We start from the raw sequence: 27,266 nt of genomic DNA on the forward strand, positions 1-27,266 counted from the left end.
AGATTACCACAAATTTAATGGCTTGAAACACTACAAATTTATTACCTAACAGTTTTCTTGAGTCAAAAATTCAGCTACAGATTAGTAGAGTCTTCTGCTTAGGATCTTACCAGGCTAAAATCAAGATGTCTGCTGGTGCTGTGATCTCCTCTGAGGCATAGGGGCCTCTTCTAAGCTTGCTGGTGGTTGACCTTATTCAGGTTCTTGCAATTGTGGGACTAAGTCCTTGTTTTCTTGGTGTTGGCCAAGAGTCACTTACAGCTCATTTAGACTGCCTTCATATTCTAGCCACCTGACCCTCTCACAACACAGCAGCTTGCTTCTCAGCCAGCAGTGTGCTACAACAGTCTCATAATGTTACCTAATCAAGGAAATGACTACTGCATCATATTATAGGTCCTGACTACACTCAGGGGTGGAGGTTATACAAGATGTGCATACCAAGGAGCTGGAATCTTAGGGACCATCTTAGAATTCTGCATACCACACTTGGTTAGAGAAACAGTGGTATTGTTTTCAAATAAGAGTAGAATCATATGGGTCCAGTCATGCAAACACATAACAAAAAGGAAGATAACCACTAAAGGTATAAAAATTAGTTTAGAATCTCTAACCTAATAAAGGTAATGTTGAATCACATGAGTAAAAATAAAAAGGGAAAAGAAACAACATTAAAAAATATGCAACATTAAGAGGAATAAAATAAAACAGATCAATCATTATATTAAGTGTGCTGGAACTGAATTTCCGTTTTGAAAAGCAAAGACTATCAGATTGATATAAAATGCAAAGCTCATCTATATGTGATTTTCAGGAGCATACTTAAACTGATGAAGAGACCTCTTGGTAATGGCTGATCAGTAATTCAGAGCAGTCTTCCTGCTGAAGACAACTGAAAAGTCAGGGCAACATATAAAAATCATCAAAGAGCTAATAAGGTGATGAGGCAGCACCAGATCAACCTCCAGAAGAAGACAGAAATTCAGGGAAAAGGCTCAATATTTGGGGTTGCTTTTGCCTAGGATACATTGCCTTTTTCTAAAGAGGCAGTGAGGCTACTGAAAAGCTGAGAATTTGACCCATATGTGAAACTAGGAATATAAAATAGAGTCTAGGGCCTACAAAAGATGGCACCTGTAATAACTACCCTACCTTTTTGATTAGCACCGTGAGGAGCTGTACCCTAGGAGACAGAATGAACCAAAAATAACCACTCTTCACATGGACTGAAGCCCAAGTGTAAGTCACCTGTGCATCCCAGAAAATGTTAAGTCCCAAAATTGGACTAATTTGGTTTCAGATTACTGATCTCCTCAGGGGCCTGGCAGAAACAAACAGAAATTCACTCCAGAGAAATGTTCTAAAATTGGCTGTGTTAATGGTTGCACAGCTCTGTAAATATACTAAAAACCATTGAATTGTACACTTTAAATGTGTGAATGGTATGGTAGGTAAATTATATCTCAGTATAAAACTCATATAAAAATAAAATTCCTCCTTAGAGGAAGAAAACATTATCCTAGATCTCATTGTTTTTATAAATAATTTTTCAAAAATAATCCTCCTAAAAATGAACCAGGCACATGAAGAAACACAACACCATGAACAAGAACTAGCACAAATAACAGGTGGCAGAAAGCCATCCACTGATATTCCCAAGGGTGAGATTATTAGGCACAGACTATAAGACAATACGCTAATGTGCACGTGGAGATAAAACCAAACTGACAATTCAGTGAACAACTAATAACAGTGACACTGTAGATTTGACCTCATGATTCTGGTCCTATGGCATACTACCTTTTACCAGATTAGGACTTGTGCAAATAATACTCTAAACTCTGGGGAAATTTTTTAAATAATTACCTGAAAGGACTAGAGAGTAACCAAAAATAAGCAAAAACTGGAGTGGCATCTACAAATGGCAGAAGGGAACCACACTGAATGATTTTCCTATTTTTATAACTTTTCGCCTGAGGGCAGACCCCAGTCAGCCTCTGTCAGGGCTGCTAAAACTTGGTAGGAGCCTGCAGTCTGGACTTTTGATTTCATCCAAGATGGAAAAGCAGAAACCAAATTTATCTTCCCACCTGGAACAACAAAAAAACAAAAACAGACAAAATATATAAAACACTGGATTTCAGATACTGACCATCAGGCAGGGAAGGACAGTGAGCTCTGAATGATGGGAGACAAATGAGGTGAACCCTAGCTTATTATCTGAAAGTTTCCAGTCAACAGCCTAGAGAGGGGAACCCAAGCAGAACCTGTCGTACCTGTTAATTGAGAAGACAGAACTAAGAGCTCGGCTGGATAAAGACAGCTGGAGTTCACAAGACTAACAGAGGAGTGAGCTGCATGGAGAGAGAACTGCAAAGATCTGCAGAGGGTCCTTCCCAAGTATGCAGCAAAAAACTGAGGAGCACATGCATGTGAAGATACTGCCCAAGGCCAGGGACAAAACCACCCAAGATGATTGGAGGGAACAACTCCTGGTGCTCACACAGGACCAGGAATAGTGCCTGTTTCCACCTGCCAGGCTGAAACACCTCATGGCTTACATAGAATTAGATAGAGAACTCAGAAGGCTCCTACCCCAGTCATGGGGAAGAATTAGCCCTAGGTTAAATGCAGCCTTGGGTTCTGCCTGACACATACTAAGCACAAGACCCAAGAAGCATCTGTTTCAAGTAGTTTCACTGTGTTACAGAACCAAGCTCAACACTAGTTGTAGAAATATAAAGATCTCAAGCACTCAACAATGCAAAAGTAACAGTTGCTGGCATTTAATCAAAGATTACCAGGCATGCAGAAAAGCAGGAAAAAAATGACTATAATGAGGAGAAAATTGATTAGTTGAAACCAATCCAGAATTGAGACACAGGTTAGAATTAGCAGATAGAGACTTTAAAACAGTCACTACTGTATTCTATATTTCCAAAAATTTAGTACAGACATAGAAGATAGGAAAAAACAAATCCAAACTATACTTTTAAAAATGAAACTAGTTTATGAGATGAAAAATACACTGGTTGGGACTAATAATAGCTTAGGCATTGCCAAAGAAAAGACTGGAGATCTTAAAGACAATCCAAGATAACACAGAAAGTTATCTTGTCTAAAGTCAATATTGTCTAAAGACAATAGGCAATCCAAGATAACACAAAAGGAAATAAAAAGTTCTTCTAATGAAAAGAGCATCAGTGAACTGAGGGACAACAAATGGTATAAGGTATGTGTAACTGGAGTCCCTGAAAAGAGGGGGATGGGCCAGGAAATAATATTTGAAGAAATAGTGGCTCAGATTTCATGGAAACTTAAACCGTATCTAAGAAGCTTAACAAGCCAAAAACAAGAAACATGAAGAAACAATACTAAAAAACATAATCAAATTGCTCAAAATCAGGGATAAAGAGAACATCTTAAAAGTAGTCAGTGGAAAAGACAATTCCATACAAAGGAACAAAGATAAGGATAATGGCATATTTCTCATTGGAAACAATTCAATCAAGATAAAATACTCAGGGGCAGGGGAGGAAGGAGGGATAAATTGGGAGCTTGGGATTGACATATACACACTACTGTATATCAAATAGATAACTAATAAGGACCTACTATATAGCACAGGGAACTCTACTCAGTACTCTGTAATGACCTATATAGAAAAAGAATCTAAAAAAGAGTAGATAATTTGTATGTATAACTGATTCAGTTTGCTGTACACCTGAAACTAACACAACATTTTAAATCAACTATACTCCAATTAAAAAACGAAAAAAAATCAGATACTCATACTGCTAGACCAGAGGAAAATATAAATACATAAAAATTTAAAAATAAAATATTCCTTAAGCAAATTCAATTCATTTAAAAAAAAAAAGATAAAATACTCAAAGGAAAAAATTGTCAACCTAGAATTCTATACCCTGTGAAAATGTCTTTCAAAAACAAAGGCCTTTTCACAAAGCAATCTGACAATGTCCATTCTACTTCGGAGTGTCTATCCATATAACAAGAGCACCAGAACAAAGGGACATGTACAGGGATGATTACTGTAGTATTTGCAGCAGAATAGTGTTGGGTGAATGCCTATCAGTAGGGGGCTGGCAGGATGCATTAGGGTGCATCCCCTCCCACAGACCGTCAGGCAGCCATTTAAAACACTGCATTAGAGTTACAACCCTTGGAGGGCTTGCCACATGGTATTATTGTCTAGATAGTAAGATTCAGGTAACGTGTGTGGTATCCCATTTTTATATAGTAAACAATCTTGACAAAATTTAAATGTATACCTATATGTCTGTCTAGAACCATATGAGATGAAGAAGAATATGAAGGGATAACCACCAGAGGAAGGTAAAGCCATGTTCACAAAAGAAAAAAGAAACCTTTTTAAATTAGAAGTGTAAATATATATACATTTATATAAAATTATATGTATGGATATATATATATAAATCAAAAATATTATTTTTATATACTCTTTTATCCAGTCTCTCCTAGGTTTGTAAACCCTCTCCACCCCAGTCACTAATACTAATCTTTATTGCATAATTGCTATAATGAAAGAAGCAGGAGAGAAGGTTTCTGATGCTTGTATTTCTAAGAATTTATCTTTTTTCTGTTACACCATGATATGGTTTCTAGGTAGGTATTTCTAACAGAGCCAGACTTAGCATTAATTATAATGTTGTAATTATAAATATAAAATGCCACAAATATACATTTTAAAGATAGGAAAAAGGATTCTAATCAAAGATCATAAAGTGCTATAAACAAGGGGAAAGCAGTTATCTGGGGAAAAAGAAAACAGTTGTTCAGATCACTCTGATTTCATGCAGTCCCACTCCCAAGAAGTTCAGCTTGTTGTCCTCATGCCGCCGTCCTCCAGATTCCGTGACACTGTCTTGGTGATAGGGGAGCTCAGGCAGAAGGCTGAGACCGTGAATAAGACCCAGGGCATTTAGAGTATAGAATACATTCGGTCCACATTTGCAAATAATAGTTAAGAATATTTTTGAGATAAGGCTTTATTTTCTGTCTGCTTTTCTTATCCTAGCAAGCTGGATGGATAAGTATGTTTGAGCTGAGTGTATCTGAACATTACCATTAACTTCTGGGTTTGCAGCTAGTGAGAACCAGCCGGAGAAGCCTCACTTTGATTCTCGTAGTGTGATATTTGAGCTGGATCCTTGCAACGGGAACGGGAAGGTTTGCCTCGTCTACAAAAGAGGGAAACCAGGTAAGAATCATGGCAGGGATGATCCTGTTGTTTGGGAATGGCCTGGGCTGACCTTGCCCTCCAGCCATCACAAAAAAAGCACGCTCTTCCCTGACCTCCTGAGATGCTGCCAGGTCTCTTGTAGGTGCCAAGACCCAGAAAGCCCATTTGGTCCTCTCTGGACCAAATTACTAGAGGCCAATTACTGGAGTCTTTTTGAGATACTGTCATTTGTGGGTCACTGCAAAGTAATAAGATTAGGATAATAAGTGAATAAAAACTAAAAGAAATAGCATTCTGTTTATAACTCCTCCAGCAGGCTCATGCATTAGAAAAGCATCCAGGAAAAACATTGTCTTTCTTTTATACTTATTTATGTAGGCCAGTGAACAGCAAAAAAAGCCTGAATTACTAGACCTCAACCTAAGATCCCAGATGGGAAATCGAGAGAAAAAGGCTCTGGCCTCTTGAGCAGTGGCCACCACCTGGCCCCCTGACAGCAATTCAGGCCTTGACCTAGGGACTATGGAACTACAGAGTTGGACAAGGTCCACCCCTAAGGGTGAGAAAACACACAAGGATTTACCTCTGCGGGAAGGAGAGATCATCTCCAGCTGGAAGAGTCTTTGTGAAGTAGCCTTTGAGCTGCATCTTGAAGTATGGGTTGGAATGAGATATGGGGGGCATGCATGCTGTGGGGGAATAAAAGGGGGCATCCAAGCAAAGAGAGATGGGTAAAAGCCATGCCATGGGAGAGTGCACCTGATTTGGGGAGAATGACAAATAATTCCAGTTCATTGGGCTGCATGGTTCATCTTGTGGATGAGGAGAAGATGATGCCAGAAGCCCAGTTGTTCCCCTTTGTGCGGAGTTTTGAAAGCCAGGTGAAGGAGTTCGGATGTTATGTGGAAGTAGGTGGGGAGTCAAGGTTATTTAGCAGAAGTATGGCAGGATTCAAATGAAAATGTATGTGATCACAAGCAGAAGTGGAAGAGCAGGTCCTGGAGGATGGCGGCCACTTAAGGAGATATTACAGCCATTAGACAGGAGATGAACTAGTAGGGGACTCCACAGCAGTGAGAATGAATGGTCAGAAGCAAGTGGGAGGCAGGAGCTGGTGCAAGAGTGCCCGCTTCAGCTCAACCAGCACATCATACAGCCACACAGGCAGGAGTCCCAGGAGAGGGAGCTGGTCTGGGCTCCTCCATGGTGATCTCACAGCACTTCTAATTCCTCACAGACACCTCCTGAGTAAGCCAGAGCTATTCAGAGTCTCTCTCCATCAGGAAGGCTGAGACCACAGTAGGTACCTATTTGGGGAGGGGAAGTGTTGAGTCCACACAAGAAAGGGGTGCTGCCTAGATAGCCTGAATGCACAGATGGCCAAAGCCCAGCAGATGGATCAGTCAAGTGACTGATCAAGAATTTGTAAAAGAATACAGAGAAGCCAGTAACAGTGGCCACTGGAGAATGGAACTGGGAGGTTAGAAGGGAGAAAAGGGAACTTTTACTTATATTTTACATTCCTTCTACTATTGAAATGTGTTTTAACCATGAGTACATGTTGACTTTATAGATAAAAGGAAAAAAGCCATCCCTTCCCTTACGTCCTTTGTCTGCTATTTCAGCATTAGCCCAAGACACTGAGATCTGGTTCCTGGACAGAGCATTATACTGGCATTTTCTCACAGATACCTTTACTGCCTATTATCGCCTGCTCATCACCCACCTGGGCCTGCCCCAGTGGCAGTACGCCTTCACCAGCTATGGCATCAGCCCCCAGGCCAAGGTAAGGACGACCACCCGTCCCTCGAACTATAGCTGTATCAGAACCTTCTGAGGAAATGAATAATTGCATGTTCCCAGCTTCCTCATCCGCTTCCGGAGATCTGGGGGGAGCCAAGGAACCTGTGTTTTCAAAAAGCGAGGCAGGTGGTTCCAATTTAGGTGGACCACTTTACACTAATTTAGTTAAGTGGGTCCCAAGCTTGGGCGGTCCTCAGAATCACCTGGGGAGTTTTTATTTCTTTTTTTTTTTTTTTTTTTTTTTGAGTTTTTATTTCTAAAGGGTGGGGGGCCCAAGGTTTTCTCCTTGGTTGTGGACCGGCAGTACATGCACACAGGAACCGTGAGAAATCAGTCTCTCGTTCCCTGGTTCTCCAGCTTCCCTGCCCACTTTCCCACAAGCAGCCCTGTTCGTTTCTCCTGTGCCCTCACTGAGATGCTATATTGCATGGAAAGCATGCATGCATACAGTTCTTGGTTCCTTTTTTCTAAATCACAAGTACCATAAACTATTCACATTGTTCCACACCTTCTTCTCACAACTCCATGTTGGAGCTCATTCCCTATCAGTACATATAGAGCTGTCTTTTTCAATGATATAGAGTATTTCAAAGTATGGATGTGCCTCATTTATATTATAGACCCAGATGCCATTTTAAACATACAGATGTCAGGTAATACTGTGATACTGCCTGGTTTGAGAACACCAGGTGTGTCTAGAAGAACTTTTGACTGGATGGCAAAAAAATAAGGGACTCAATTCCATGTGTATATTTATTGAGTGGACCTCACTTTCCTCAAATGTCACTTGACAATAACATCTATTCAAGCAACATAGTGTGTGGTTATGATCAATGAAAATCAATAAATGTAGATGCCCTTTGCCCTCAGGTGCCCAGAAAGCCTACAGGGAAGAGAGCAGGAGCTTCCCTCAGCAGGGGCCAGCTCGGCCTCTGTCTGCTCCTTCCCTGTGGGAAGGATGCTACCAAGTCCACCTGATGGGCAGTGACTGGTTTGAGGGCAAAACAATTAGAGGGACACTGTACCCTCATGATTTGGGACCTAGCATCCCAAGCTCTGCTCTCTAGATCAGAAGGAAGGAAGTTTATTCAGATTCTTAGTCCTCATGCTGCACTGTTGAAAGGTTATGAGACCCCATAAAGCAATGTGTGTCTTCCCTTTTACCTAAAGGAAGTGCTAATAGATTTTAGGGGCAGTTTTTCTTAAAATCTTTTACTCTGTGCCTCATCTCCCCAGCTGTCTACCCCTGTATCTCCACCAAAGAACATAAAGGCATGTTTTTCTCCTTTGACGTATGACCCTCTCTCCCAATTCTGCCCTGCAGCAGTGGTTCAACATGTATAAACCCATCACCTACAACACAAACCTGCTCACGGAAGAGACCGACTCCTTTGTGAACAAGCTGGATCCCAGCAGAGTGTTCAAGAGCAAGAACAAGGCCTTAATCCCCAAGAAGAAAGGGCCTGTTCAGCCTGCAGGTGGCCAGAAAGGGCCCTTGGGTCCTCCTCCCACCTCTAAACCCTCCTCTGGCTCTGGAAACCCTGTCCGGAAGTGAGCGCCCCACCTCCAGCTCCCCGCCAGCCCCGCAGCAACAGTTTCCATGCACCGTGCCCCAGGCGTGGCCCAAGCCTCAGGTTCTGTGTATAGAACCATAGTCCTCTCTCCATCTGAGTGACAAAACCCTAGGCCTTTTACTCCCATTGGCCTGAGCCAGGAGTTGGAAGGGCATACTCAGGTCTCCCCGAGAATCCTTCCCTCACACCCCTTACAGCAGGTTGTGCTAACTGCTGCCTCTGGAAGCTGTGAAGAATGTAAAGTCTTGTGTAAGTGACTAAGTAGATCTGTTAAGAGCTTTCTTCTCTTTCTACTCCCAGCCCCCTACCCCTCAGCAATAATTAGAGAAGTCCCCCAAAGAAACCACTGGTTTTGACCTATGAGACATTAGAACTATGCTGCTTAATTGGTAGCCACTTTTTAAAGCAGCTAAATTTAAGCCATATTAAAAAGTCAGTTCCTCAATTATAGTAGCCCCATTGGGAGTATTCATGTGGCTAGTGGATTCCGTATTAGCACAGAGATGATGAGACATTTCTATCATCACAGAAAGTTCTGTTGGGCAGCAGTGCATGAGAATATTTTTGCATTACCCTTCCTCAGATCAGTTAACTTCTGTTAAAATACTGAAACCTTAATTTGATGGTTTATAATGTTCCATGAAAAATCTTGAAGATACATTTTTATGTTCTTTATATCCTTCACTACAAACCTTGCTTTGCTCATTTTCAGTTTACTATAAAGCTTCTCATCTTCATCAGTTTCCTACAAAGTTTCTTGTTTCCAATTTTGTGATGTGATAATTGTACTTTTGCCAAAATTATTTCTCACTTTTTTTTTTTAAAGAAGAGATGACTGCTGTACCATTAAAACCAAACTGAAACCAAATGAAACCTCCCAAGCATTGCTTTCCCAGGACTCTTCATGAAGGGTTTGGATGAACTCAGTGTCGACAGGAGCGTCCACCTCTCTGCCTCCTCACCACTGCTCAGCAGTTCACAGGATGGCAGAGAAGGATAGAGAGGAACCAAGGTGTCACGGATAATAGCTGAGATTTAGTCTTCCAGAAGCATTTTCCTGCCAAAACTCATCAAAGGGAGAATCAGCAGTGCTAGATCAGAGATTCCAGCATTTGGCTGCTTCCCCAAGTCAGGGTTAGAAGGGGACTGAGAAGTTGTGTCATCTTCCCCTGTGGCAGGTGTCCTTCCTCTAGTGCTCGTGGAGCCCCTGAGTTACTCCTAAGTCGGTCCTGGTCCAGTTCTGGATTTCACAGAGGAAGCAGCAGAGGAGCCATGAGAGCAACAGTACCCTTCAAATCAGTGATAATCAGCCGGAACCCCCAAAGGGCTGTAGACAGAAGGGGGTTCTGATGAGGAAGGGGTTGAGACCTGCCTCAGAAGGCCAGAGCAGTCAAAAGCAGGGCTGGCTACCTAAGATGTAGGAGGACCCAGTGCAAAATGAAGATGTGGGGCCTTTTATCCAAAAATTAGGTAAACAGTACCATTAAAAGCACTAAAATGTTTTCCCTTTCTTCTGTGGTCTGTCTCACAACTTGTTACAGTGTTCTTTCTGTTTACTACTTAATGCTGTTCTAGGAAAAATTAAAATTTTAAATTATTAGCATTAATTTTATTCATCTTTCTATTATGCTATTCCAGTTTTAGATGCAACTGTAAGAATATTTAACTCAAGTACAGAATCACCAAAATTACACATTATTTTATATCTTTTGTATGCAAATATGTTTCATTCTTACCAGAACAGTGGAAACAACACACAAAACTAAACTATTATTTTACTTCTTGATATGTACACATTCCAGCAATACCTCTCTTTCAACTTACCAATGAGTAAGAAAGGACTGAAAGAAAGAGAAATTATGAGCTGCCCTATGTTTTCCTTTTCTTCTGTGTCATCATTTCCAGCATGAGTGATTGGCTAATACAGGAAAGGAACATGAGTAAGAAAGGGGATGTTTGGGTTCCATGGTCCTTCGTGCTTCTCAGGATGCCATGACCTTTTTGCATTCGAATCAAGTCTGGTTCAAATAGAAAGCATGACCTCTTGGGGTCCTTGTGTCCCCACTTTCTCAGTTGTAGGCCTTACATGCTTGCCTTGTACTTACTGTGAACCTCCCTGGACTCATGTATGGTGGGCCCACTTGAATTCTGTGCTCACAGGAGTCATGTGGATATACCTCAGTGTCTCTGGAATTGTGTGTAGAAAATAAGATGCCCAGATCTCACTCCAGACCTACTAAATCAAAATTGCAAGGAAAGATTCCAAGCATCAGAACTTTTAATCAACCACAGTGATGACAGTGATGTTCACTGACCCTGAATCTTTCTACTGATGGGTCTGGGTGGTTTTGCTTTCATTGCACAGAGAAGAACTCAAAATGTTTCTAATCTAGTGAAGCATATACAGTGACTGGAACAGAAGAACCAAGAGACCTTTTGGTTTCTGTATGAAATACATCCATTTTTAAAACTTTTTATTATGGGGAATTTTAAACGTTTACAAAGAATATTATAATGAACCCACAGGTATCCATCACCCGGTTTCAACAATTACCAACTTATGACCAATCATTTTATCTATACACCTATTCTTTACCCCTCATTTTAATTTTTAAATAATTCCATTTTAACTTATCTATTGGTTTTTAAGTTATACTTCTTTTCATTATATTTTAGCTGTTGCTCTAGGGATTACAATATGTATTCTTAACTTTTTTCTGTTCAATACAGTAGCCACTTATATATAGGGTCCCTGGTAGTCACATTTGTGTAGTAAACTCTTGCCTCCTTGACCAGTTGACTGGACACTGGGTGAGTACAAATCCAAATTGGGATCTTGTGGATTAATTTGATTAATTTCCTTCTTTGGCTTAAGCCAACACAGACTGGATTCTGTTTTTCCCACCAAGCATTCTCTGGTTAACCCATCAGCCTCCGTTATGGAGTTACTGTGACGATTAAATACACGGGGAGAACTCAAAGCTTAGTCCCTTCTTCCCTTCTTCCTTTGTAATGTGACTGTAACCTCTCTTTCTAGTGGTTAACTTTCTACATGAGCCATCTGGCTCTGCCTACTGATCCGCTCACTTTGCTTCCTAAACACCAGTGTGGTTCCCCTTCCATGACTTTAAACCTATAGTTCCCTACCTGCCAGTGCTGGCCAGTTGTCCCATTATCTTCCTCCCAGGGTCCAGTTCCAGTCTGCCTCCACCTCACAGCTTCTGAGAAGCTGAGTTCACAAGGAAAGCCCACTCTGGGGGGGAGCACATCACACCTGTGCCACTCAATTAACTTTTCATCATCTTGCCTTGTTAACTCTGTGTCCTCAGTGGTAGTTGAGATGATGGCCTTGTATTACTACTGCAAGCCATGCTGCTTTGTGTGGAACCACATGAAATATTAGTAGATTAAACTTAAAATCAATTAATTCATAATTTTGTGCTAAATCAGGAGCTGCTACATACTTAAACCCAGGATAGACCAATAAGAACAGACCACCGAATGCCAAATGAGAAAAAAAAAGTTGTGAAAATGCTGTTAGCTTATTTAAATTAGTTCATTTAAATTCTCGAAATGCAACCACTGCTTTATTTTACAGGCAGGACATCTTAGTTCAGTTCAGAGACCACCTCTCTCAGAAGACCCTGTGGTAATACATTGCTGATATGCCAGTGTTTTGGCATCTAAACAATATCTCCAATAATATCTCCCAGACTGCCTTTTGCCACTCACTGGCTGTGACTCAGAAATCTTTTATCAATGTCCCTCTTTTGTAGTTTCAGAAGTGGGATCTTTGTGGTTACACATCCTTATGTTTCCTGCAGCACCCAGGCCTTGCCCAACACCCATCTTGGTAGATGTAGCACTTCGAGTGAGTGCAGCCGTCTAACTGGAGGTTTGCCACTATCCAACCAGTTTGTCTCACGTGGATAAAATCAACTGAGAGCTGGCCTCCCAGAGGATAAGGGTGCAATGCAGTAGTGAGGACCATGGTGGGAACAACACAAGAACTGAAGTAGTGCTGTGTAAAGCTTTTCTACAGGGTGGGTTTAGCTACTGGAGGTGTGTGTTCAGCCACGGCGTACATCACCAGGTCACACACGCAGGCTTGATGTGGACTCTGCTGGGGAGAGAGTGCATCTTCTGGGTGGGATACGTTGGAAGAGAAGAGTGCGTGTTTGATGGCAGTGCACATCAATCACAGAGTCCTCCACTGAGGACAGGAACTCCCAAGGCGCAGGACACATTGTAGGCAGGCAGTGGACATAGCTGCTTAGACATTGGTCCTAAGTGCTTGATAGAATGGCAAAGCAGTTCTATATACAATTTCACATAAAAACCTCCTTTATGTAAAGTGAATAAAGAGCAACAAAGTATATAAAAAGATGTGTTCTCTCAGACCTGTGATATCCAGTACAGTAGTGACCACATGTAGCCATTAAATAAAATAAAAAATTCTGCTCCTGCCTCTTGATACACATTTCTGTAATCACATGTGTCTAGCAGCTGCCATATTGAGTAGGGCACATATAGAACATTTCCATTATCACAGAAAGTTCTATTGGGCAGCCCTGTCTTAAACTACCCATGGCTTGTTTTTACAATTCTCAGAATAACTGTTGCAAAGCCCTTTTATAACATGCTATATTCAACAAAGAATAGGGACATTTACTCAATTTAAGATATTTTTCCAAAATACAGCATCCTTTCATACTTTAAATATTCTTTTTATAACCCCAGCTCACAGGGCAAGCCAGGGCTGAATCAGCTTGCCACTGTATACCTTGGAAAAGGGCCCATTTCCCTGGCTACAGAGTGGCCTGCGGGGTTCTGGGCTTTGCCCCACATTGTAGCCAAAGGCCCCAAAGCAGCTCAGCCTCTAGGGTTCTGCACGGTCTCCAGCATGGGAAGCTGAGAAAAATGAAGGAGCAGATTTTCTGCATCTTAAAGCAGTTCATCTCTGCCCTCCCAGGGAGCAGGTGGGCCTGACTATGAGAACATGCTCCCAAGTTCAGAAGTAATCACTCAAGAAGTGACATTTCTCAAAGCACCTGCTCTTCCTCTGGAGCTCAGTTACCTTTATCTTTTTTCACAGCATAAAGAGTGGCAAAGAATACCTACGAGATCAACGGAGCAGGGACACAGCCCTCAGAACAGTTCAAGTCCAACATAGGGAGAGACCTCATCCCTCAAGCAAAAGCTGCAAAGTGAGGGACAAACCAATAAGGACAAGATTAAACACATGCAAAAGCAGCTTACCAGGCTCCAGTTCCCAACTTTATACTTTTAAACTTTATTTTTAAATGAGGTCATCCCTTGGGAGAGATGAAGATACAGATTGCACTGGAGGATCTCTGTTTAAATGTCTGGTGGTTCCTGAGGCACAGTTGCTCCCACAGGTGGCTCTAGACCATGTGCACACAGGTTCTAGACAAAGTGGCAGGATTCTAGACTATAGGCTTGTTGAACAACTTAATAAGAAAGACTATGTTCCTTTAAACGTGATTCTAAATCACACTGCTGTGGCCTTAATTACTATCTTCACAAATCATGTTTTTGGCCATTTAAAAAATGGCCCCTGCATTGGAAGCATGGTGTCTTAACCACTGGACTGCCAGGGAGGTCCCCTCTGCCCATGTTTTAATCAGGGTTTTTTGTTTGTTTGTTTATGTTGCGTTGTAGGAGTTCTTTGGATATTTTGGATATTAACCCCTTATCAGATATATTGTTTGCAAATGTCTTCTCCCACTCAATAGGTGGCCTTTTCGTTTTGTTCATAGTTTCTCACCCTGTGCAAAAGCTTTTTAGTTTGATGTAGTCACATTTGTTCATTTTTTGTTTCCTTTGCTTGAGCCAAAAAAAAAAAAAAAAAAAAAAATGCTAAGACCAGTGTCAAAGAGCATACTGCCTATGTTTTCTTATAGAAGCTTTATGGTTTCAGCTCTTACATTTAAGTGTTTAATCCGTTTTTAATTTATTTTTGTGCACGGTGTGGGAGAGTAGTCCAGCTTGATTCTTTTGCATGTAGCTGTCCAATTTTCCCAACACTATTCATTTAAAAGGCCATATTTTCCCCATTGCATAGTCTTGCCTCCTTTGTTGTACATTAACAATATAAGTGGGGCATTTCTGGGCTCTCTTTTCTGTTCCATTGATCTGTGTGTCTGTTTTTGTGCCAGTACCATACTGTTTTGATGATTGTAGCTTGCAGCATAGTTTGGAATCGGAGTGTGATACCTCCAACTTTTTTCTTCTTTCTTGTGATTGTTTACATGGCTCTTCAGTGTCTTTTGTGTTTCCATACAAATTTTAGAATTATTTGTTCTACTGCTGTGAGAAATGCCATTTGTATTTTAATATGGATCACACTGAATCTGTAGATTGCCTTGGGTAGTATAGTTATTTTAAAAGTATTCTTCCAATCCACAGGCGTGGTATATCTTTGTGCACCCTCCCCTTCCTCCCCAAATCCCTCAGTGTGTTATTTTTTTAAAGAGAAAGAAAAAACCTTAAGACTCCAAAGAAAACAAAACCCAGGGATCTTTAACAGAAAAGTAGTTGCCTTTCTTTACCAGCAGTTTTGTCATTTTAATCCAGATTAAGAAATAGGCACAAAAAATATGTATGGTGATGACCAGCACAATTAGCAACAGCATCTCACAAGTATAAAGTCTCATTCGCTTTTGGAGAAATTTAACTTCTCGAATTAAAAACACTAATAGAGGCAGCAGCCAGAATGAGCGGCAGAGGAAGTGAGCAATAGGAAAAATCCTTCAGAGTCACTAAAAACTACGAAACCAGTTCCCAATAAAAGAGACCCTCTTTACCTAGCTGTTACCAAGAAATTAGTTGACCTAGCTTGTTCCCGCTAAGAATTTTGTAATCCTTAAAATAAAATTAACATTAGATTTATTCAGTCACTTCCTTCCAAATGTGACCTTTTATTCTAAAGCAGTAACTCTCAGCAGAACAGCAGGGGCCCCTGGAAGGGCATCAAAGTATTTGTTCACTAAATGGTGCAAAAAAAATGTGTCTTCCTTTTGTTTGCACATCACAATCCCCAGTGATGCAGATTTTCCATGTCCATAATCAGTGCCAGGGCTCTCTCAAACCACTAAACTACATGAGGGATATCATACATGTTATTTAGAACCATAAGGAAATAAACATTAATACCCTATACACCTTTTTCATAAAGTGATTAAATAAACTCAATTGTCTGGAATATACAGGCCTAACTCTTGTAGGTTCCTGGCTCTCCGGGGTGCTCACGTGCATCACGTAATTGACAAATGCCTGCTTGAAAGAGCTCCCTGTCTCCCTGATAGTGGAGATGCAGAAGAGGGGGGTACACAGTCACAGAGCCCTGTGGGGTGAATATGTTACCTTCAGCTCTTCAGACTACAGGACGGCATCCCATCTATAAATCACATCTGCCCAGATTCGGGAATGCAGAGTCACAGAGGTTTTGAAAGTGAGGCACAGACAGAATTGGTGACCTGATGGTCTTTTGACACCTCCCCCTTGAACACTTGCTGCAACTGTTGCCTTCCCTATTTTCAAAGGGAGGGGGTCTTTACAGGGAGCCATGGGACCCTGGGCTGAGCGTCTCTGTGGAGGGCCCAGCCACCACCTGGGCATCAGGCCCCTCCGTGTGGCTTTGAGGTTCTGAGAGCCCCTCACAGTGCCTTCCCCTCTGGACACCTGAGCTTCTGATGACCTGCACTTCAGTGCCAAGGATAACACTTCTCATTCTGAAGTTCTCTGCAGACAAGCTTCAAATTTTCATTTTGTTTTGGTGACTTAGTAAATTTTTTTGAGAAAATGAATTTTTACATAAGAGGCAAGTGAATGAGTTGCACAATTGTTCAGATGTTTAAGTGTTACTCAATTTTGCTTCAGCATCACAAAAGAACAAAAAGCACACGGTAAGGTGATACACGTGAGGTTACTGCTAACTTGTACTGCCACCAAGACCAAGGCCTGATTAACCAGGAGTTACAAAGAGCACGTGTCAGTGCTTCTCACTCAATTAACAAAAAAAAGGAAACCCAAAGGGCCTGGAGGCCATTCGGAGCCAGGGTCCTTCCAATGACCCCAGAAGAGGTTTTGCTGATTGAGAAGGAGGCAGGCCTGTGGAGCTGTTAAGGTCCTACACCAGGAGAATAAAAGTTTCCGGTTACGGCATTAAACTCTATTTATTTAGTATTTGAAACATGGTGTACATTTATGAATTTGTATAAACATTTAGTACATCTAAAATCCACAACTGGTAAACAATCTGTGCTTTCTTTTGTGTACAATTTTGGAGTTTACATCTGGATGCTTTGCTGTGGTGGAGAGACCCAGTCTGTGAACCTAATCAAATTGCCTCATGACCCTAGTAGCTGTGACAGAAGTGATTTGTTCCTTAAAAGGGCTGTTCCTGGCACAGGAAAGGTGTCACGCTTTGGAACTACTAAGCCAGGTGTCGAGGAAACAAGAGACACACAGCTGACACGATGAAGAAAGTCTGTGAAGGGGACTCCAAGATCCATGTCGATGCACAGCAGGCAACACAAGTCACTTGGTGACACCTAGGCACGGGCGCCCCTTTCAGAAGCTCTGGGAGTTAGAGTCTCCTCACCTCCCACCAGAGGGGTTCCTTCCAGCAGGAACTTGTACTCCGCGCAGGCACAGGACTTAGGGCACCGCAGGGTCAGAGCTGCAGCTCGGAGGTGCCCACCAGGCCCAGGGCCCTGGCTTCTTCCGGAGTCAGGCCGCTCTTCAGGGTCCTCCGCACTGCAGCATCGCCCGCAGACCAGAGGCAAAGGGACGAGAAGAGAAGGCAATGTTACCAACCAGGCAGGACTCAAGGCCCCTTCCTCCGAGGACTCCCAGAGGAGTCACAGCGCTCCGACACTCGGCCCCGACCTGCTCCTGCCAAAGTGCCCTGGCTGGCTGACTGCCAGGGCAGGAAAAATCTAGGGGCTGCCAGAGGCTGACCTGAAGATGACACAGGCGCCAACCTGGAGAGTCAGGCAGAGAGGGGACCTCGTGAGAGGGGAGGAGGGAGGAGAGGCCGACCCTTACGAGGTGTCTGAGTAATGGTGCAAACTACAAAACGCAGGTGCCATGTTGAGAGCTCAGCCTTTCCCAGCATAAGGAGTGGATCAGAGCTGGAAAAAGAATTAGAGAGTATAGGAAAATGCAAGTTCCAATGATGCAAATTAGGTAAGATAATCCTGCAAATCTACAGGGACATACCTCTGTAGAGGTCCCACAGCGAGGCGTCAACAGAACCCAGCGCGAGAGGTGGCCGTCAGGATGAGTTCTCTATGAGTGTCGTGGTCTCAGTCTCAGCTCATCAAAGGGCCTCTACTGAGAACAACCCGTGACTCCCTGTGGACTGGATGCCAAGGAGCAAACTGCCAAACCTCTGCATGGATTTGTGGCTGTTCTCTGTGAGGCACACAAGGCTCAAGAAGGACCCGTGACCTCCCCACCCTGAGGTTTACAGCTGGCAGTCAGAGGAAAACTCATATTTAACTGACTGAGAATTGGCTTATGTTTAGCCTGACATCATGGGTTTTCCATTGTTTAGTGTTGATCAATTTCGATGTCAAAATAAAGTCTGCATAAGGCTGAACGACAGGGCAGCTGCCCCTTCCAAGACTGGTCCTTGCATTTAAAACAGTGCCCAATTACATTTTCCTTAACTGATAAACTGTATTCGGCCTACTCTATGTGAAAGTCATACAATGTTTTGGGTGTTCGTTCTATTTTCAGAAGAGATGTGTTATAGATCTAACGTTTACCCCAAACCCTCAATCAGCTAGAGTCCCTGAGATCACCAAGGAAGGCCCTTGATCAGAACGTGGAGAAAGTATAGCTCATCCTTAGTGTTTTCCCACCTTCTTTGCCAGACCTAATTTCCCGCACCCCCTCTATGACAAGGGGGCCTGTGTCCTCCGAGGCCTCCCCAGAGGCGAGGGCCCCACCTCGTGTGTCTGCAGGCAACACCCACATTGATGCCTCTCCTGGGCAAAAGCCCACTTAGCCCAGGGACAAAGGATCCCGCAGAACAAACCGCGGCTAATATCTACCAATAAATACTTTCCTCTCTCCCAGGAATCAACACTTTGAACAGGAGCCAACACCTAATCCATCCATCGGTCAGTCAACAAATACTTCATGGAGAACCTACTGTGCGCTCAGCACATTAACTCAAAGAATGGACCCACTGAGGGGAGACTCACAGACATGAAGTGTAGGTTTACAGAGGCACAAGCTCTGTGGTGAGGGGTACCCTCAGATCATGCCACCGCACACTCCTGTACTTTCAAGCCTAGCTCTGGGCCCCAGAGCCACCCGTCTGCAGCTGCTCCTGCACTAGCTCACCCTCCCCCAACCCCAGACCCCTTGGGCTCCAGACTGAGTATCTAACTCATCCAGACAAGATGTTTGGCTCCAGAGCCTTGGCCAGAGGCAGACTGCATTTAATTGAGTAATGGAATTCGTTCTATGGGGCAGCAATAAAAATACTAGTTTGTAATACCCTTTATGTGCTTTAAACACTCCTTCAAGTATTCGTTAAAGAAAGATAATAATTTTAATGGCAGAAAACAAGATGAAATATTTCTCATTCTTGACAAGGACTGCCAAGACCTCTTACCAAAGATACAGAATTCTGCCTGAAGAAGTCCATGCTACACTAAGAGGGCATCTTACGTTTCCTTAGCAGCAGGAGGTGGCATGGGCTGGGAACCACAGCTTTGTGCCTTCAGGTATACATGCTTGGCTGAGAGAGACTTCACGAACTGGTGGCGCTGAAAGATGCCTCTGACAGTTCTGTTCACACGTTTGCTTCAGCCCTATAACTATAGTGTTCAGTTCATGTAAATACTTGAGTAAGGACCCTGGCACCTTACAGAACAGGGAGTAATCTCCTAATAGATATGGGTGTTGGGCCAGCCTATCTGGGACCAGCTCAGAGAAAGGAAGAAAGCTTAATGGTGCTGCACCAGCCTTGCTGCCCTCAGCCTCACGGTCTACTGGTAGCTTTGATGCACTAGACCCTGGGGGCCCCTCCTGCCTGGGCTTTCCTCTGCTGTGGGGAAAAGCCAGTATAAGCGAAGGTCCCTTGGCTTGCCAGATGTGTCCCTGAAAGGTAGGTACTCGTAGAAAAATCTGGCCCATTTATGGAATCCTTCTTTCTGTGGTTCTTCATAACAATTCAGATAAATTCTCCCAGAAATACATTAACCCTGAAAAGGACCTTAAGAATTTGAACTCTTCCTTCATTAAAGACTCAAAGTTAATTCACATTACCAGTTGAAAGAAGGTGTGGAATGAAGGTAATCAGCTGAAGTCAGCTTTGTACCCCAATTCAAGTCCTGCATGGAAAGGGCCTCTTACAGGGTCTGTCCACCTACCTGCTCGCCGTTAACTCCACCTTGAGCCAAGTGTCCCGCCAAGGAGGCCGGGAGCTGACAGGGACACCGAGTGAGGGGAAGGGTGCAGGGCAGCGCACCCTGTCCTCACGGGAGGGGGCTCTCAGGGGAGCAGGAAGTGTCCAGAAAGCAAAAAAAGGGCTGAGGACATAGGAGAATGAGGGGACCAACACACAGGGGCGGGCAGGATACGGGCACACACAACAGAAACAGCCTCCCATCAAATAAGGCATTCTCAAACAGCACATCTCAAGTTAGGCAGGCGGGGGTGGGGGTGGGGGGCGGCTGGCTTACATCTGATAAGGTAACGTCTGGGCCCCTCTCCACCGCTCCGCTAGAGTGCTCTGGTGCAGCGGGGCTGCTCCCCAGCCTGTCGCGCGTGACTGCCCCTACCCCGCGCGCCCGCACCCCCCCCCCCGCCCCCCGCCCCCCGCCATGGCTGCTTATCAGAGAACAGACCGTGGAAATGTTTACCCCTGTCTGCCTGCAGCCCTTCCATAGGCAGTGTGGGTCACTTCGCTGGCAGCCGCAGCCACTCGATGCCCCAGGCACTGGTGACAGCTCGCGCGATGCCAGCAGTGGGATCTGACGCAGGGGCGCCTCTGCTGTCAACATGCAGCACGGGGGGGGGGGGGGGGGTTGGGGGCTCATGGAAAAATCATAAGTTCATTTTCTCTTTTTTACCCCCCCTCCCTTGAATGGAAAAAATTGTTTTAATCCTACGAAATGCTCCCAGGTGATTCTTTGCTAAGATGAGTTGAATCTAAGAATAACGGTGAAGGTGGCTGCCGTTTCCTGAGCACGACCGTGGACCGTTTCATCCCATCCTTGTGGAAACCCTGTGAGAGGGGGACTGTGATCATCTCCCCGGGGAACCGGCAACAGCGGCACAGAGAGATGGAGTCTCTGGCCCCTGCGCACACAGGAGGGGGGAGAGAAGGATCTGAGCCAGGACGTTTGACTCACAGCCCACCCTGGAAACAGCTGTGCCCTGCCGCGCCTGGCAGCACACGCTCCGACAGTCTTTCACGTTGACAGCAAATGGACCCAGTTTTACTTCCATGTGACAGAAATCCACATGTGTGCTCTTTTACCTTTGGATCACTGACAGATTTTTTTTTTTTTTTCATATTTTGCACATAATGTCAAGCAATTTGGAAATAAGTTGGGGTTTTTTTGTTTGTTTTTGTTTTTTGTAATCCTGAAGATTCTAAAGATTGTTCTATGGAGTATACTGAAAGTACTGTGTCTAGGATGACAGGGACTCATGTAAAATGTGAAGATGTCTTACATGTTGGTGACTTGAGGTTGGAAGGTAACTGGCCCTGCTGCTATTCAAAGCTGTCCATTTATGCAGCTCTTGTTCCTGAAGGGACCTCTCTGCTGACTGGAGAAAAAAGGTGGGTCCAGTCCTGCCCCTTTGACTGAAATACAGGGAACTGTCTTAAGCTGTATCATTCTTAGTGATTTGATGGTTAGACATTCTGTGGGGTTTTTGTGGGTTTGGGGTTTTTTTGGTCAATGTCAATTAACCATTTGGGTTATTTATTTTCTTATTTCTACCCTCCATCTTTTTTTTCACATAAAATCCTGTCCATTAAAAGCAGAGGTTTTGCAAATTAGCAGCATTCTACAAAATAACCGACCCAAACTTTTCAGAAGTGTCAAGGTCATGAAATGTCCTCCACAGATCAGGAGACATGATGACAATGCAGCGTGGGCCCCTGGGTGGGATCATGGAACAGAAAGAGGACATGAGTGGGAAAACTGGTGAAATCTGAGTCAAACCTACAGTTAATAATTTTTTGATATGTTGTCTTAGAGTGTACAAGTTTTTCACATGGGGGAAGCTGGGTGAAGGACAGAAGGCAGCTCTCCATGCTAGTTTTGCAATTTTTTGTAAAGCTGAAAATTCTTTCAAAATAAAAAGCTAAGAAAAAATAAAATTCAATAACAGCATGAAACCAAGGTTCCCACACCTGGTTGATGGGCACCCAGGACCAGGTCTCTGGGAGAGGCCCCCACACTGCATCCTAACCTCCCCAGGAAATTCAGATAGCTGGCTAGGATTGGCATCCCTGACTTAAATCACTGCCATCTGACAGATTCTCAGAGTCCTCCTTTTTACTGATCCTCCCTCCTCTTGAACCTCCACTCTGGGCCAAAAGGGTGCCTGGCATACAGACAGACATGCGGGAGGATATACAGCCATCCTCCTTTTTCTGTGTGCTAGTTCCCAATTTGGGAGGGCGATTTGTCGGAAAACACAACAACCAGAGAGCCATTCAGTGCAGTGAGATACTTCCTGCATCACCTCTCTAACCCCAAGGCTCCTACCTGAGCTTCTTTCCACACCAGAGTCCTGGCTACTGGCCTGGTCCTGCTCTAGAGCAGATAGCTGCTTCCACCTGCCTTCTTGGGCTTGGGTGTGGGGCCTGTACACCCTTGTTGTAGACCTGCCTTCAGGGCCCTGGTGATTTGGGGTCTGTTCCCATAGCACCTGCTCTGATTTGAGCCTCATTTCTCTCCCCAGTCCCAGACTCTAAGCCTCCCAGCCCATCCCCAGCAAATTCCCTCAAAGTCCCTTTCCTGTGTCCATCCAGCCCTGCCTCCACGACCCTCCTAATGCGGCTTGACACCCACCACAGGTTTAAATTTGGCCCCAGTGAATCAGAGAGCCCCTGTCAGCTCCATCCCCTCTGGTCACTCTACTCCTGCAGCCTGAAGTGGGCGCTGATGGGGGTGGCACTTCTCCCCGGAGGCACAGGCTCTTACGTTGACCCTCCAGAATGCAGTCACTCTCCACCCGGGTTTAGGGAAGAGACTTTTGGTTCTCTCTTGGACTTATTCTATATCTCTTCCTGTCCTGTGTCCTGAACACGTGGGTGGTTGCCCTTGGCTGTCTTTAGAGGAGGGATCAGTCCATCTTTAGTGAGCTCGAAAAATAATTAGGTGCTGAGTAAATAGTAATGATGTTGAGAAGACAAAAATCTGATTGAGAAACTCTGGTCCTTTCCACTAACATCTCACTTTACTGTATTGTAAGAGCACTTGTTTTAAAGCCTCTGGCCCATTCCATTGTTAGCTAGCCCTTTAAAAGAATATAAAATTGGTAAGTAGGGAAGAACTATGTAAATAACAGGCAGGGAAATGTTTCTTAATGGGATTAGTGGGAAAATTCCTGGACATTTTCAAATACCACTTTGGAAAATTAGAGACAACTAAACTAAGTTGAGTATTGATCGGAACCAGGGCTGAATCTAATGTTTTGTGAGGCGTATCTTCGTTTTCCCTAAAACAGATTCAATAATTTTTCAGATTCACTCATTCTCCTTCTCCAGGGAATTCTACTTAACATATAGCATGGCAACATCCCTCAGTATTCTGTAAAACAGGATGTTACTTTTATCAAATCAACATGAATATGTCACATGCCTTTCGAGAGGAATGTTGAAGAGATGGGATAAGAGTCAGAGGATGAAATCAGGTCAGACTTCGGTGTTCCCTTCCTAGCAGCCCCTAGAATTGGACTTCTGGCCCTTCCCACTGAGAAACCATTCTTGTAAGGGAGACCAACTTTACGTTCCTAAAGCACTGTTGGATTACTTGTAGGTCATGTCAAAGTGATCACATTTTTATAGAAATACAGCCCTGAGCCCCAAACTCCATGATGACATCACAGGTGGGGCCCAGACTCCCCCTTACAGAGAAACTCAGCAGAAGAGGGGGCATCCAGCCCCTCTCAGCGTGACAAGGCCTGGGCTCCCCCAGGAAAGAGGAGAAGGTCAACTATGAGTCCCCAATCCCGGCTCTGCTCTGTGAGAGTCCAGGGTAATGGCCACACGCAGACAGCCAGCTGGGCGGAGACCCTCGTCCAAAGATGGGTCCCAGAGAAAAGAACACAAGGGGCCCTTTTCCTCACCAGCCCCCCTCCCATCTCCCCCCACCCCCGCCCTGTCCTGCAGAATCACACCGGGAAGAAGATCTCCGATGCCAGTCAGCTTTGGGGCTTTCTAGGGAAGACCAGCATCCAAGAGGCCTAAGAGAACCAGTAGCCCCGGGACAAAGTACTTGCCCCAACGTGATGAAAAGAGAAACCAAAATAAGAAGAACCTAAAGGGCTTGGAGAATGCTCTCCTCAGCCATCCCCACCAGCTGCTTCAGGAGCCTTGGCTAGAACCTTGGGGGAGCATATAAGGTGCACTGTGTGGGCATTTCACAGGCTAGAAATCAACTGGACAATTTGAAACATTTTACTTAATGAGACCCTGATGGTACCAGCTGGGAAAACAGCAGAACAGACAGAGCCTGGGAACCTGAGAATCACGTATGGTGCCCTCAGTGGGTCCCAACTGGCCGCATATTTCAGGCTTTAAGCAGGACATTTGGTGAGTGTAGCCCTAGCCACCAGCATCAAACATGAAAGCAGACATTTAAGTATCTCGGAGGATTCTCAAGTGGGTTGCAGGTCATAAATTTTTAGATTATGGGCTGGATTCTGTTTGGTTTCCTGCAATAGCTGGGCTATTACTGTCTTTAGCCAAATGAGTTAGAGCCCAAATATGCTTGTTATTCATTTATCCACTTGCCTCACCACCACCATGAAACAATCAAATCAAGTGCAGCCTTGTTTCAGGGTCAGGCCCCAACCCAAAACTTCTCAATTTTGCAAATTGTTTTTTTCTCATTCCTTTAACTTCTTGTGAAAAGCTGGCATTTACATCCCTTTCTAACAGAAATCAAAGTCACTTCCCCCATCTTAAATTTCTGTGGATGGTGCCACTACAAATACATTAAACCTGTTATAGATAAACCCTGACATGCATGAGGGCTGTGTTTGTTGTAGTAACTGCATCAGAGGACAAAATGTGTTTGGCTAAATAAAAAGAATATAGGGCTGTTTTGCATAAGATTGGAATGGAAACGATACCACAGGAAATTGTTTTATGTCAACCACAGGCAAAATACCCCTCTGGCCAGACTGAAGAGGAACATTAATTATGACTGTTATTGTTCCTGGTGACATTATGCGTCTCTCTAAGAATCTGGTTCTCTCCAGACCAGAGGGCAGGGCCAACACTCTTTGCCAACCCAGATGTGTAACCTATAGAAGGAGAACAGACCCTGGGCCAGGCCCCTGTCTCTTGGAGTCTCCTTTTCTGAGGTCCCTGGCCCAACCCTGCCCACCTTCTGGAGGGCACTCCCTGATGGAGCATCCTTTCTCTCCCACTCTCCCGTGGTCTGATTCCCTCACGTGCTTTTCCCAGCTCCTCCCTGTGGAGACTTGCTCTGAGGCTGCCCCCTGCAGGAAGGCCAGGAGTTAACCGGTGCAAAGTTGCTGCCCTTTGGTTACTGGTTTATTGAACTAAATATGAGGAGGGCGATAAAGGGCAAATACTGAAGATACTCTACTTAAGACCCCAAAAAGCCTTTCATAAGCTTCATTAAAAAGCTAAAAAAGAGATATCTGATCATGAAAAAGAGCAAGAGAAAAATAGGCAAATGACATGGACGAGCCATACACTAAGGAAGAGACGCAAGTCACAAGAGGCTTGACCTTCCTAGTTCTCAGGGAACAGTAACTTAAAACCATAAGCAATGCTGGGCTTCCCTTGTGGCACAGTGGTTAAGAATCCGCCTGCCAACGCAGGGCACATGGGTTTGAGCCCTGGGCTGGGAAGACGCCACATGCTGCGGAGCAACTAAGCCTGTGTGCCACAATTACCGAAGCCTGTGCGCCTAGAGCCCGTGCTCCGCAACAAGAGAAGCCACTGCAGTAAGAAGCCCGTGCACCTCAATGAAGAGTAGCCCCCGCCTGCCACAACTACAGACAGCCCGCACACAGCAACGAATATACAACGCAGGCAATACATTAAAAATAAATAAATAATTTTCTTTTAAAGTTAAAAAAAAAAACCCCTAAGGAATGCTGTTTCACACCCTTCAGGCAGGCAAAAAAGATGAGTGCTGGCCCGGCCTGGAGCACACCGAGTGCGGGTGAGCCCCACCCCTCTGGAGAAGAGTTTGCCCAGATGTGCACAGCAGGGGACCCTGCAATTCCTTTCCTGGCCTCACACCCCAGGGCTCTTGCTCCACCTTACTGTTCATGGGTCACCTGGGGATCTTGTTAAATGCAGATTCTGAATCAGCTGCCCTGGAGAGGGCCCCGTGAATATGCATTTCTCACCAGCCTCTAGGAGCTGCCTGCATCGTCTGAGAAACAACTTTAAGTAGCAAGTCCCCAGCCAGGTTCTCACCCTGGAGCATCAAAAGCATAGCAAAGAATCCACAGCAGCACCAGGAAACAGTGAGATGTTGGAAAAAGTAAATGTCAAGGTCTTAGATATCGATGGCGGAGCCCACAAACACACTCCTGAAGATGTGAAAAGCCAGACCCCTGAATGATAGTTTTCTATTTGAAAAACAGAGGGAATGTAGCAGGGGGCGGCCAAAGTGGAGCGAGAGTCCTTCTCCAAAGGCCACTAATCACCCGAGGGGACCCAGGCAGGCCCCCACTGCAGAGGCTCTCAGGGTACAGCCCAGATACCTGGAGTTCTTAAAGCGCTACAGAAAGTTCTAATGTGCAGCCGTGGCTGACAGCCACAGTTCAAGAAGTTACTCATAATGTGTGCCAGCAGGATGGACCTCATCTAGGAATGTGGCAAAAACAGACTCTCAGCCCCCATCTCACTGAAGGAGAATCACATCCCCCATCCCCCAAGCTCTGTGGTTTGAGAAGCTCCACTTCTCCCTGGTGGAGGTGTCAGGAGACTCAAGCTGTCTCTTGAGGGACGGGCAGCAGGCCGAAGCTTGGGGACTGAGCTGTCTCCTGAAATGCACTAGGGTCACGGCCGTGAAGGCAGATGTCAGAGGATTCGGAGAACTCTGCTTCTCTACAGTGAGTCGTCCCTGTGAGAGTCAGCAAGGTGCCCACAGAGGCAACTCCACACCCATCATTCAGGGGGTAGGTGCAGGTAACAGGCTGAGACTATAGGGGAAAACAAGTCACTCTGATTTATTGGGTAGGAAAAAAAAAATTGGTCAACCTAGGCTAACGTGACTATTTTAAGCATCCTAATGACCATAAGATCACCTGCCACCCCTGGCTTCACCTTCCGCCTGTTCATGCGCAGCAGTGAACCCCTAGGGGGATGGTCTCCAGCCCAGAAAGTAGCCCCTGATGCGGGGTGAGGGGCAGAAATAATGCCTCGGCAAAGCATCCAGGGCAGTACT

At 44.5% G+C, this 27,266-nt stretch overlaps 2 protein-coding genes across 8 annotated transcripts in view; one reads left to right on the forward strand and one right to left on the reverse strand.

Annotated features, from left to right (window-relative positions):
• The window catches only part of TPGS2 (tubulin polyglutamylase complex subunit 2), a 67,039-nt gene extending 56,851 nt beyond the window's left edge, over positions 1-10,188 (forward strand). For 2 of the 4 annotated variants that reach the window (XM_057698051.1, XM_057698050.1), the window contains 3 exons: positions 5,129-5,242; positions 6,850-7,010; positions 8,352-10,188. In XM_057698051.1, coding sequence (XP_057554034.1) covers positions 5,129-5,242; positions 6,850-7,010; positions 8,352-8,582 — 506 coding nt within the window. In that variant the 3' untranslated portion in view covers positions 8,583-10,188. Of the gene's footprint in view, positions 1-5,128; positions 5,243-5,602; positions 5,738-6,849; positions 7,011-8,351 lie in introns of those variants that run through there. The other 2 variants (XM_057698049.1, XM_057698053.1) reach the window with 2 other exon arrangements.
• A 6,596-nt stretch (positions 10,189-16,784) lies between these two features.
• FHOD3 (formin homology 2 domain containing 3) overlaps positions 16,785-27,266 on the reverse strand; it is a 475,552-nt gene continuing 465,070 nt past the window's right edge. For all 4 annotated transcript variants that reach the window (XM_057698544.1, XM_057698543.1, XM_057698545.1 and 1 more), the window contains one exon: positions 16,785-17,382. In XM_057698544.1, the coding sequence (XP_057554527.1) occupies positions 17,300-17,382 (83 nt within the window). In that variant the 3' untranslated portion in view covers positions 16,785-17,299. The remainder of the gene's footprint in view (positions 17,383-27,266) is intronic.

The sequence above is a fragment of the Hippopotamus amphibius genome, chromosome 11 (assembly GCF_030028045.1).
Source record: "Hippopotamus amphibius kiboko isolate mHipAmp2 chromosome 11, mHipAmp2.hap2, whole genome shotgun sequence".
NCBI lineage: Eukaryota > Metazoa > Chordata > Mammalia > Artiodactyla > Hippopotamidae > Hippopotamus > Hippopotamus amphibius.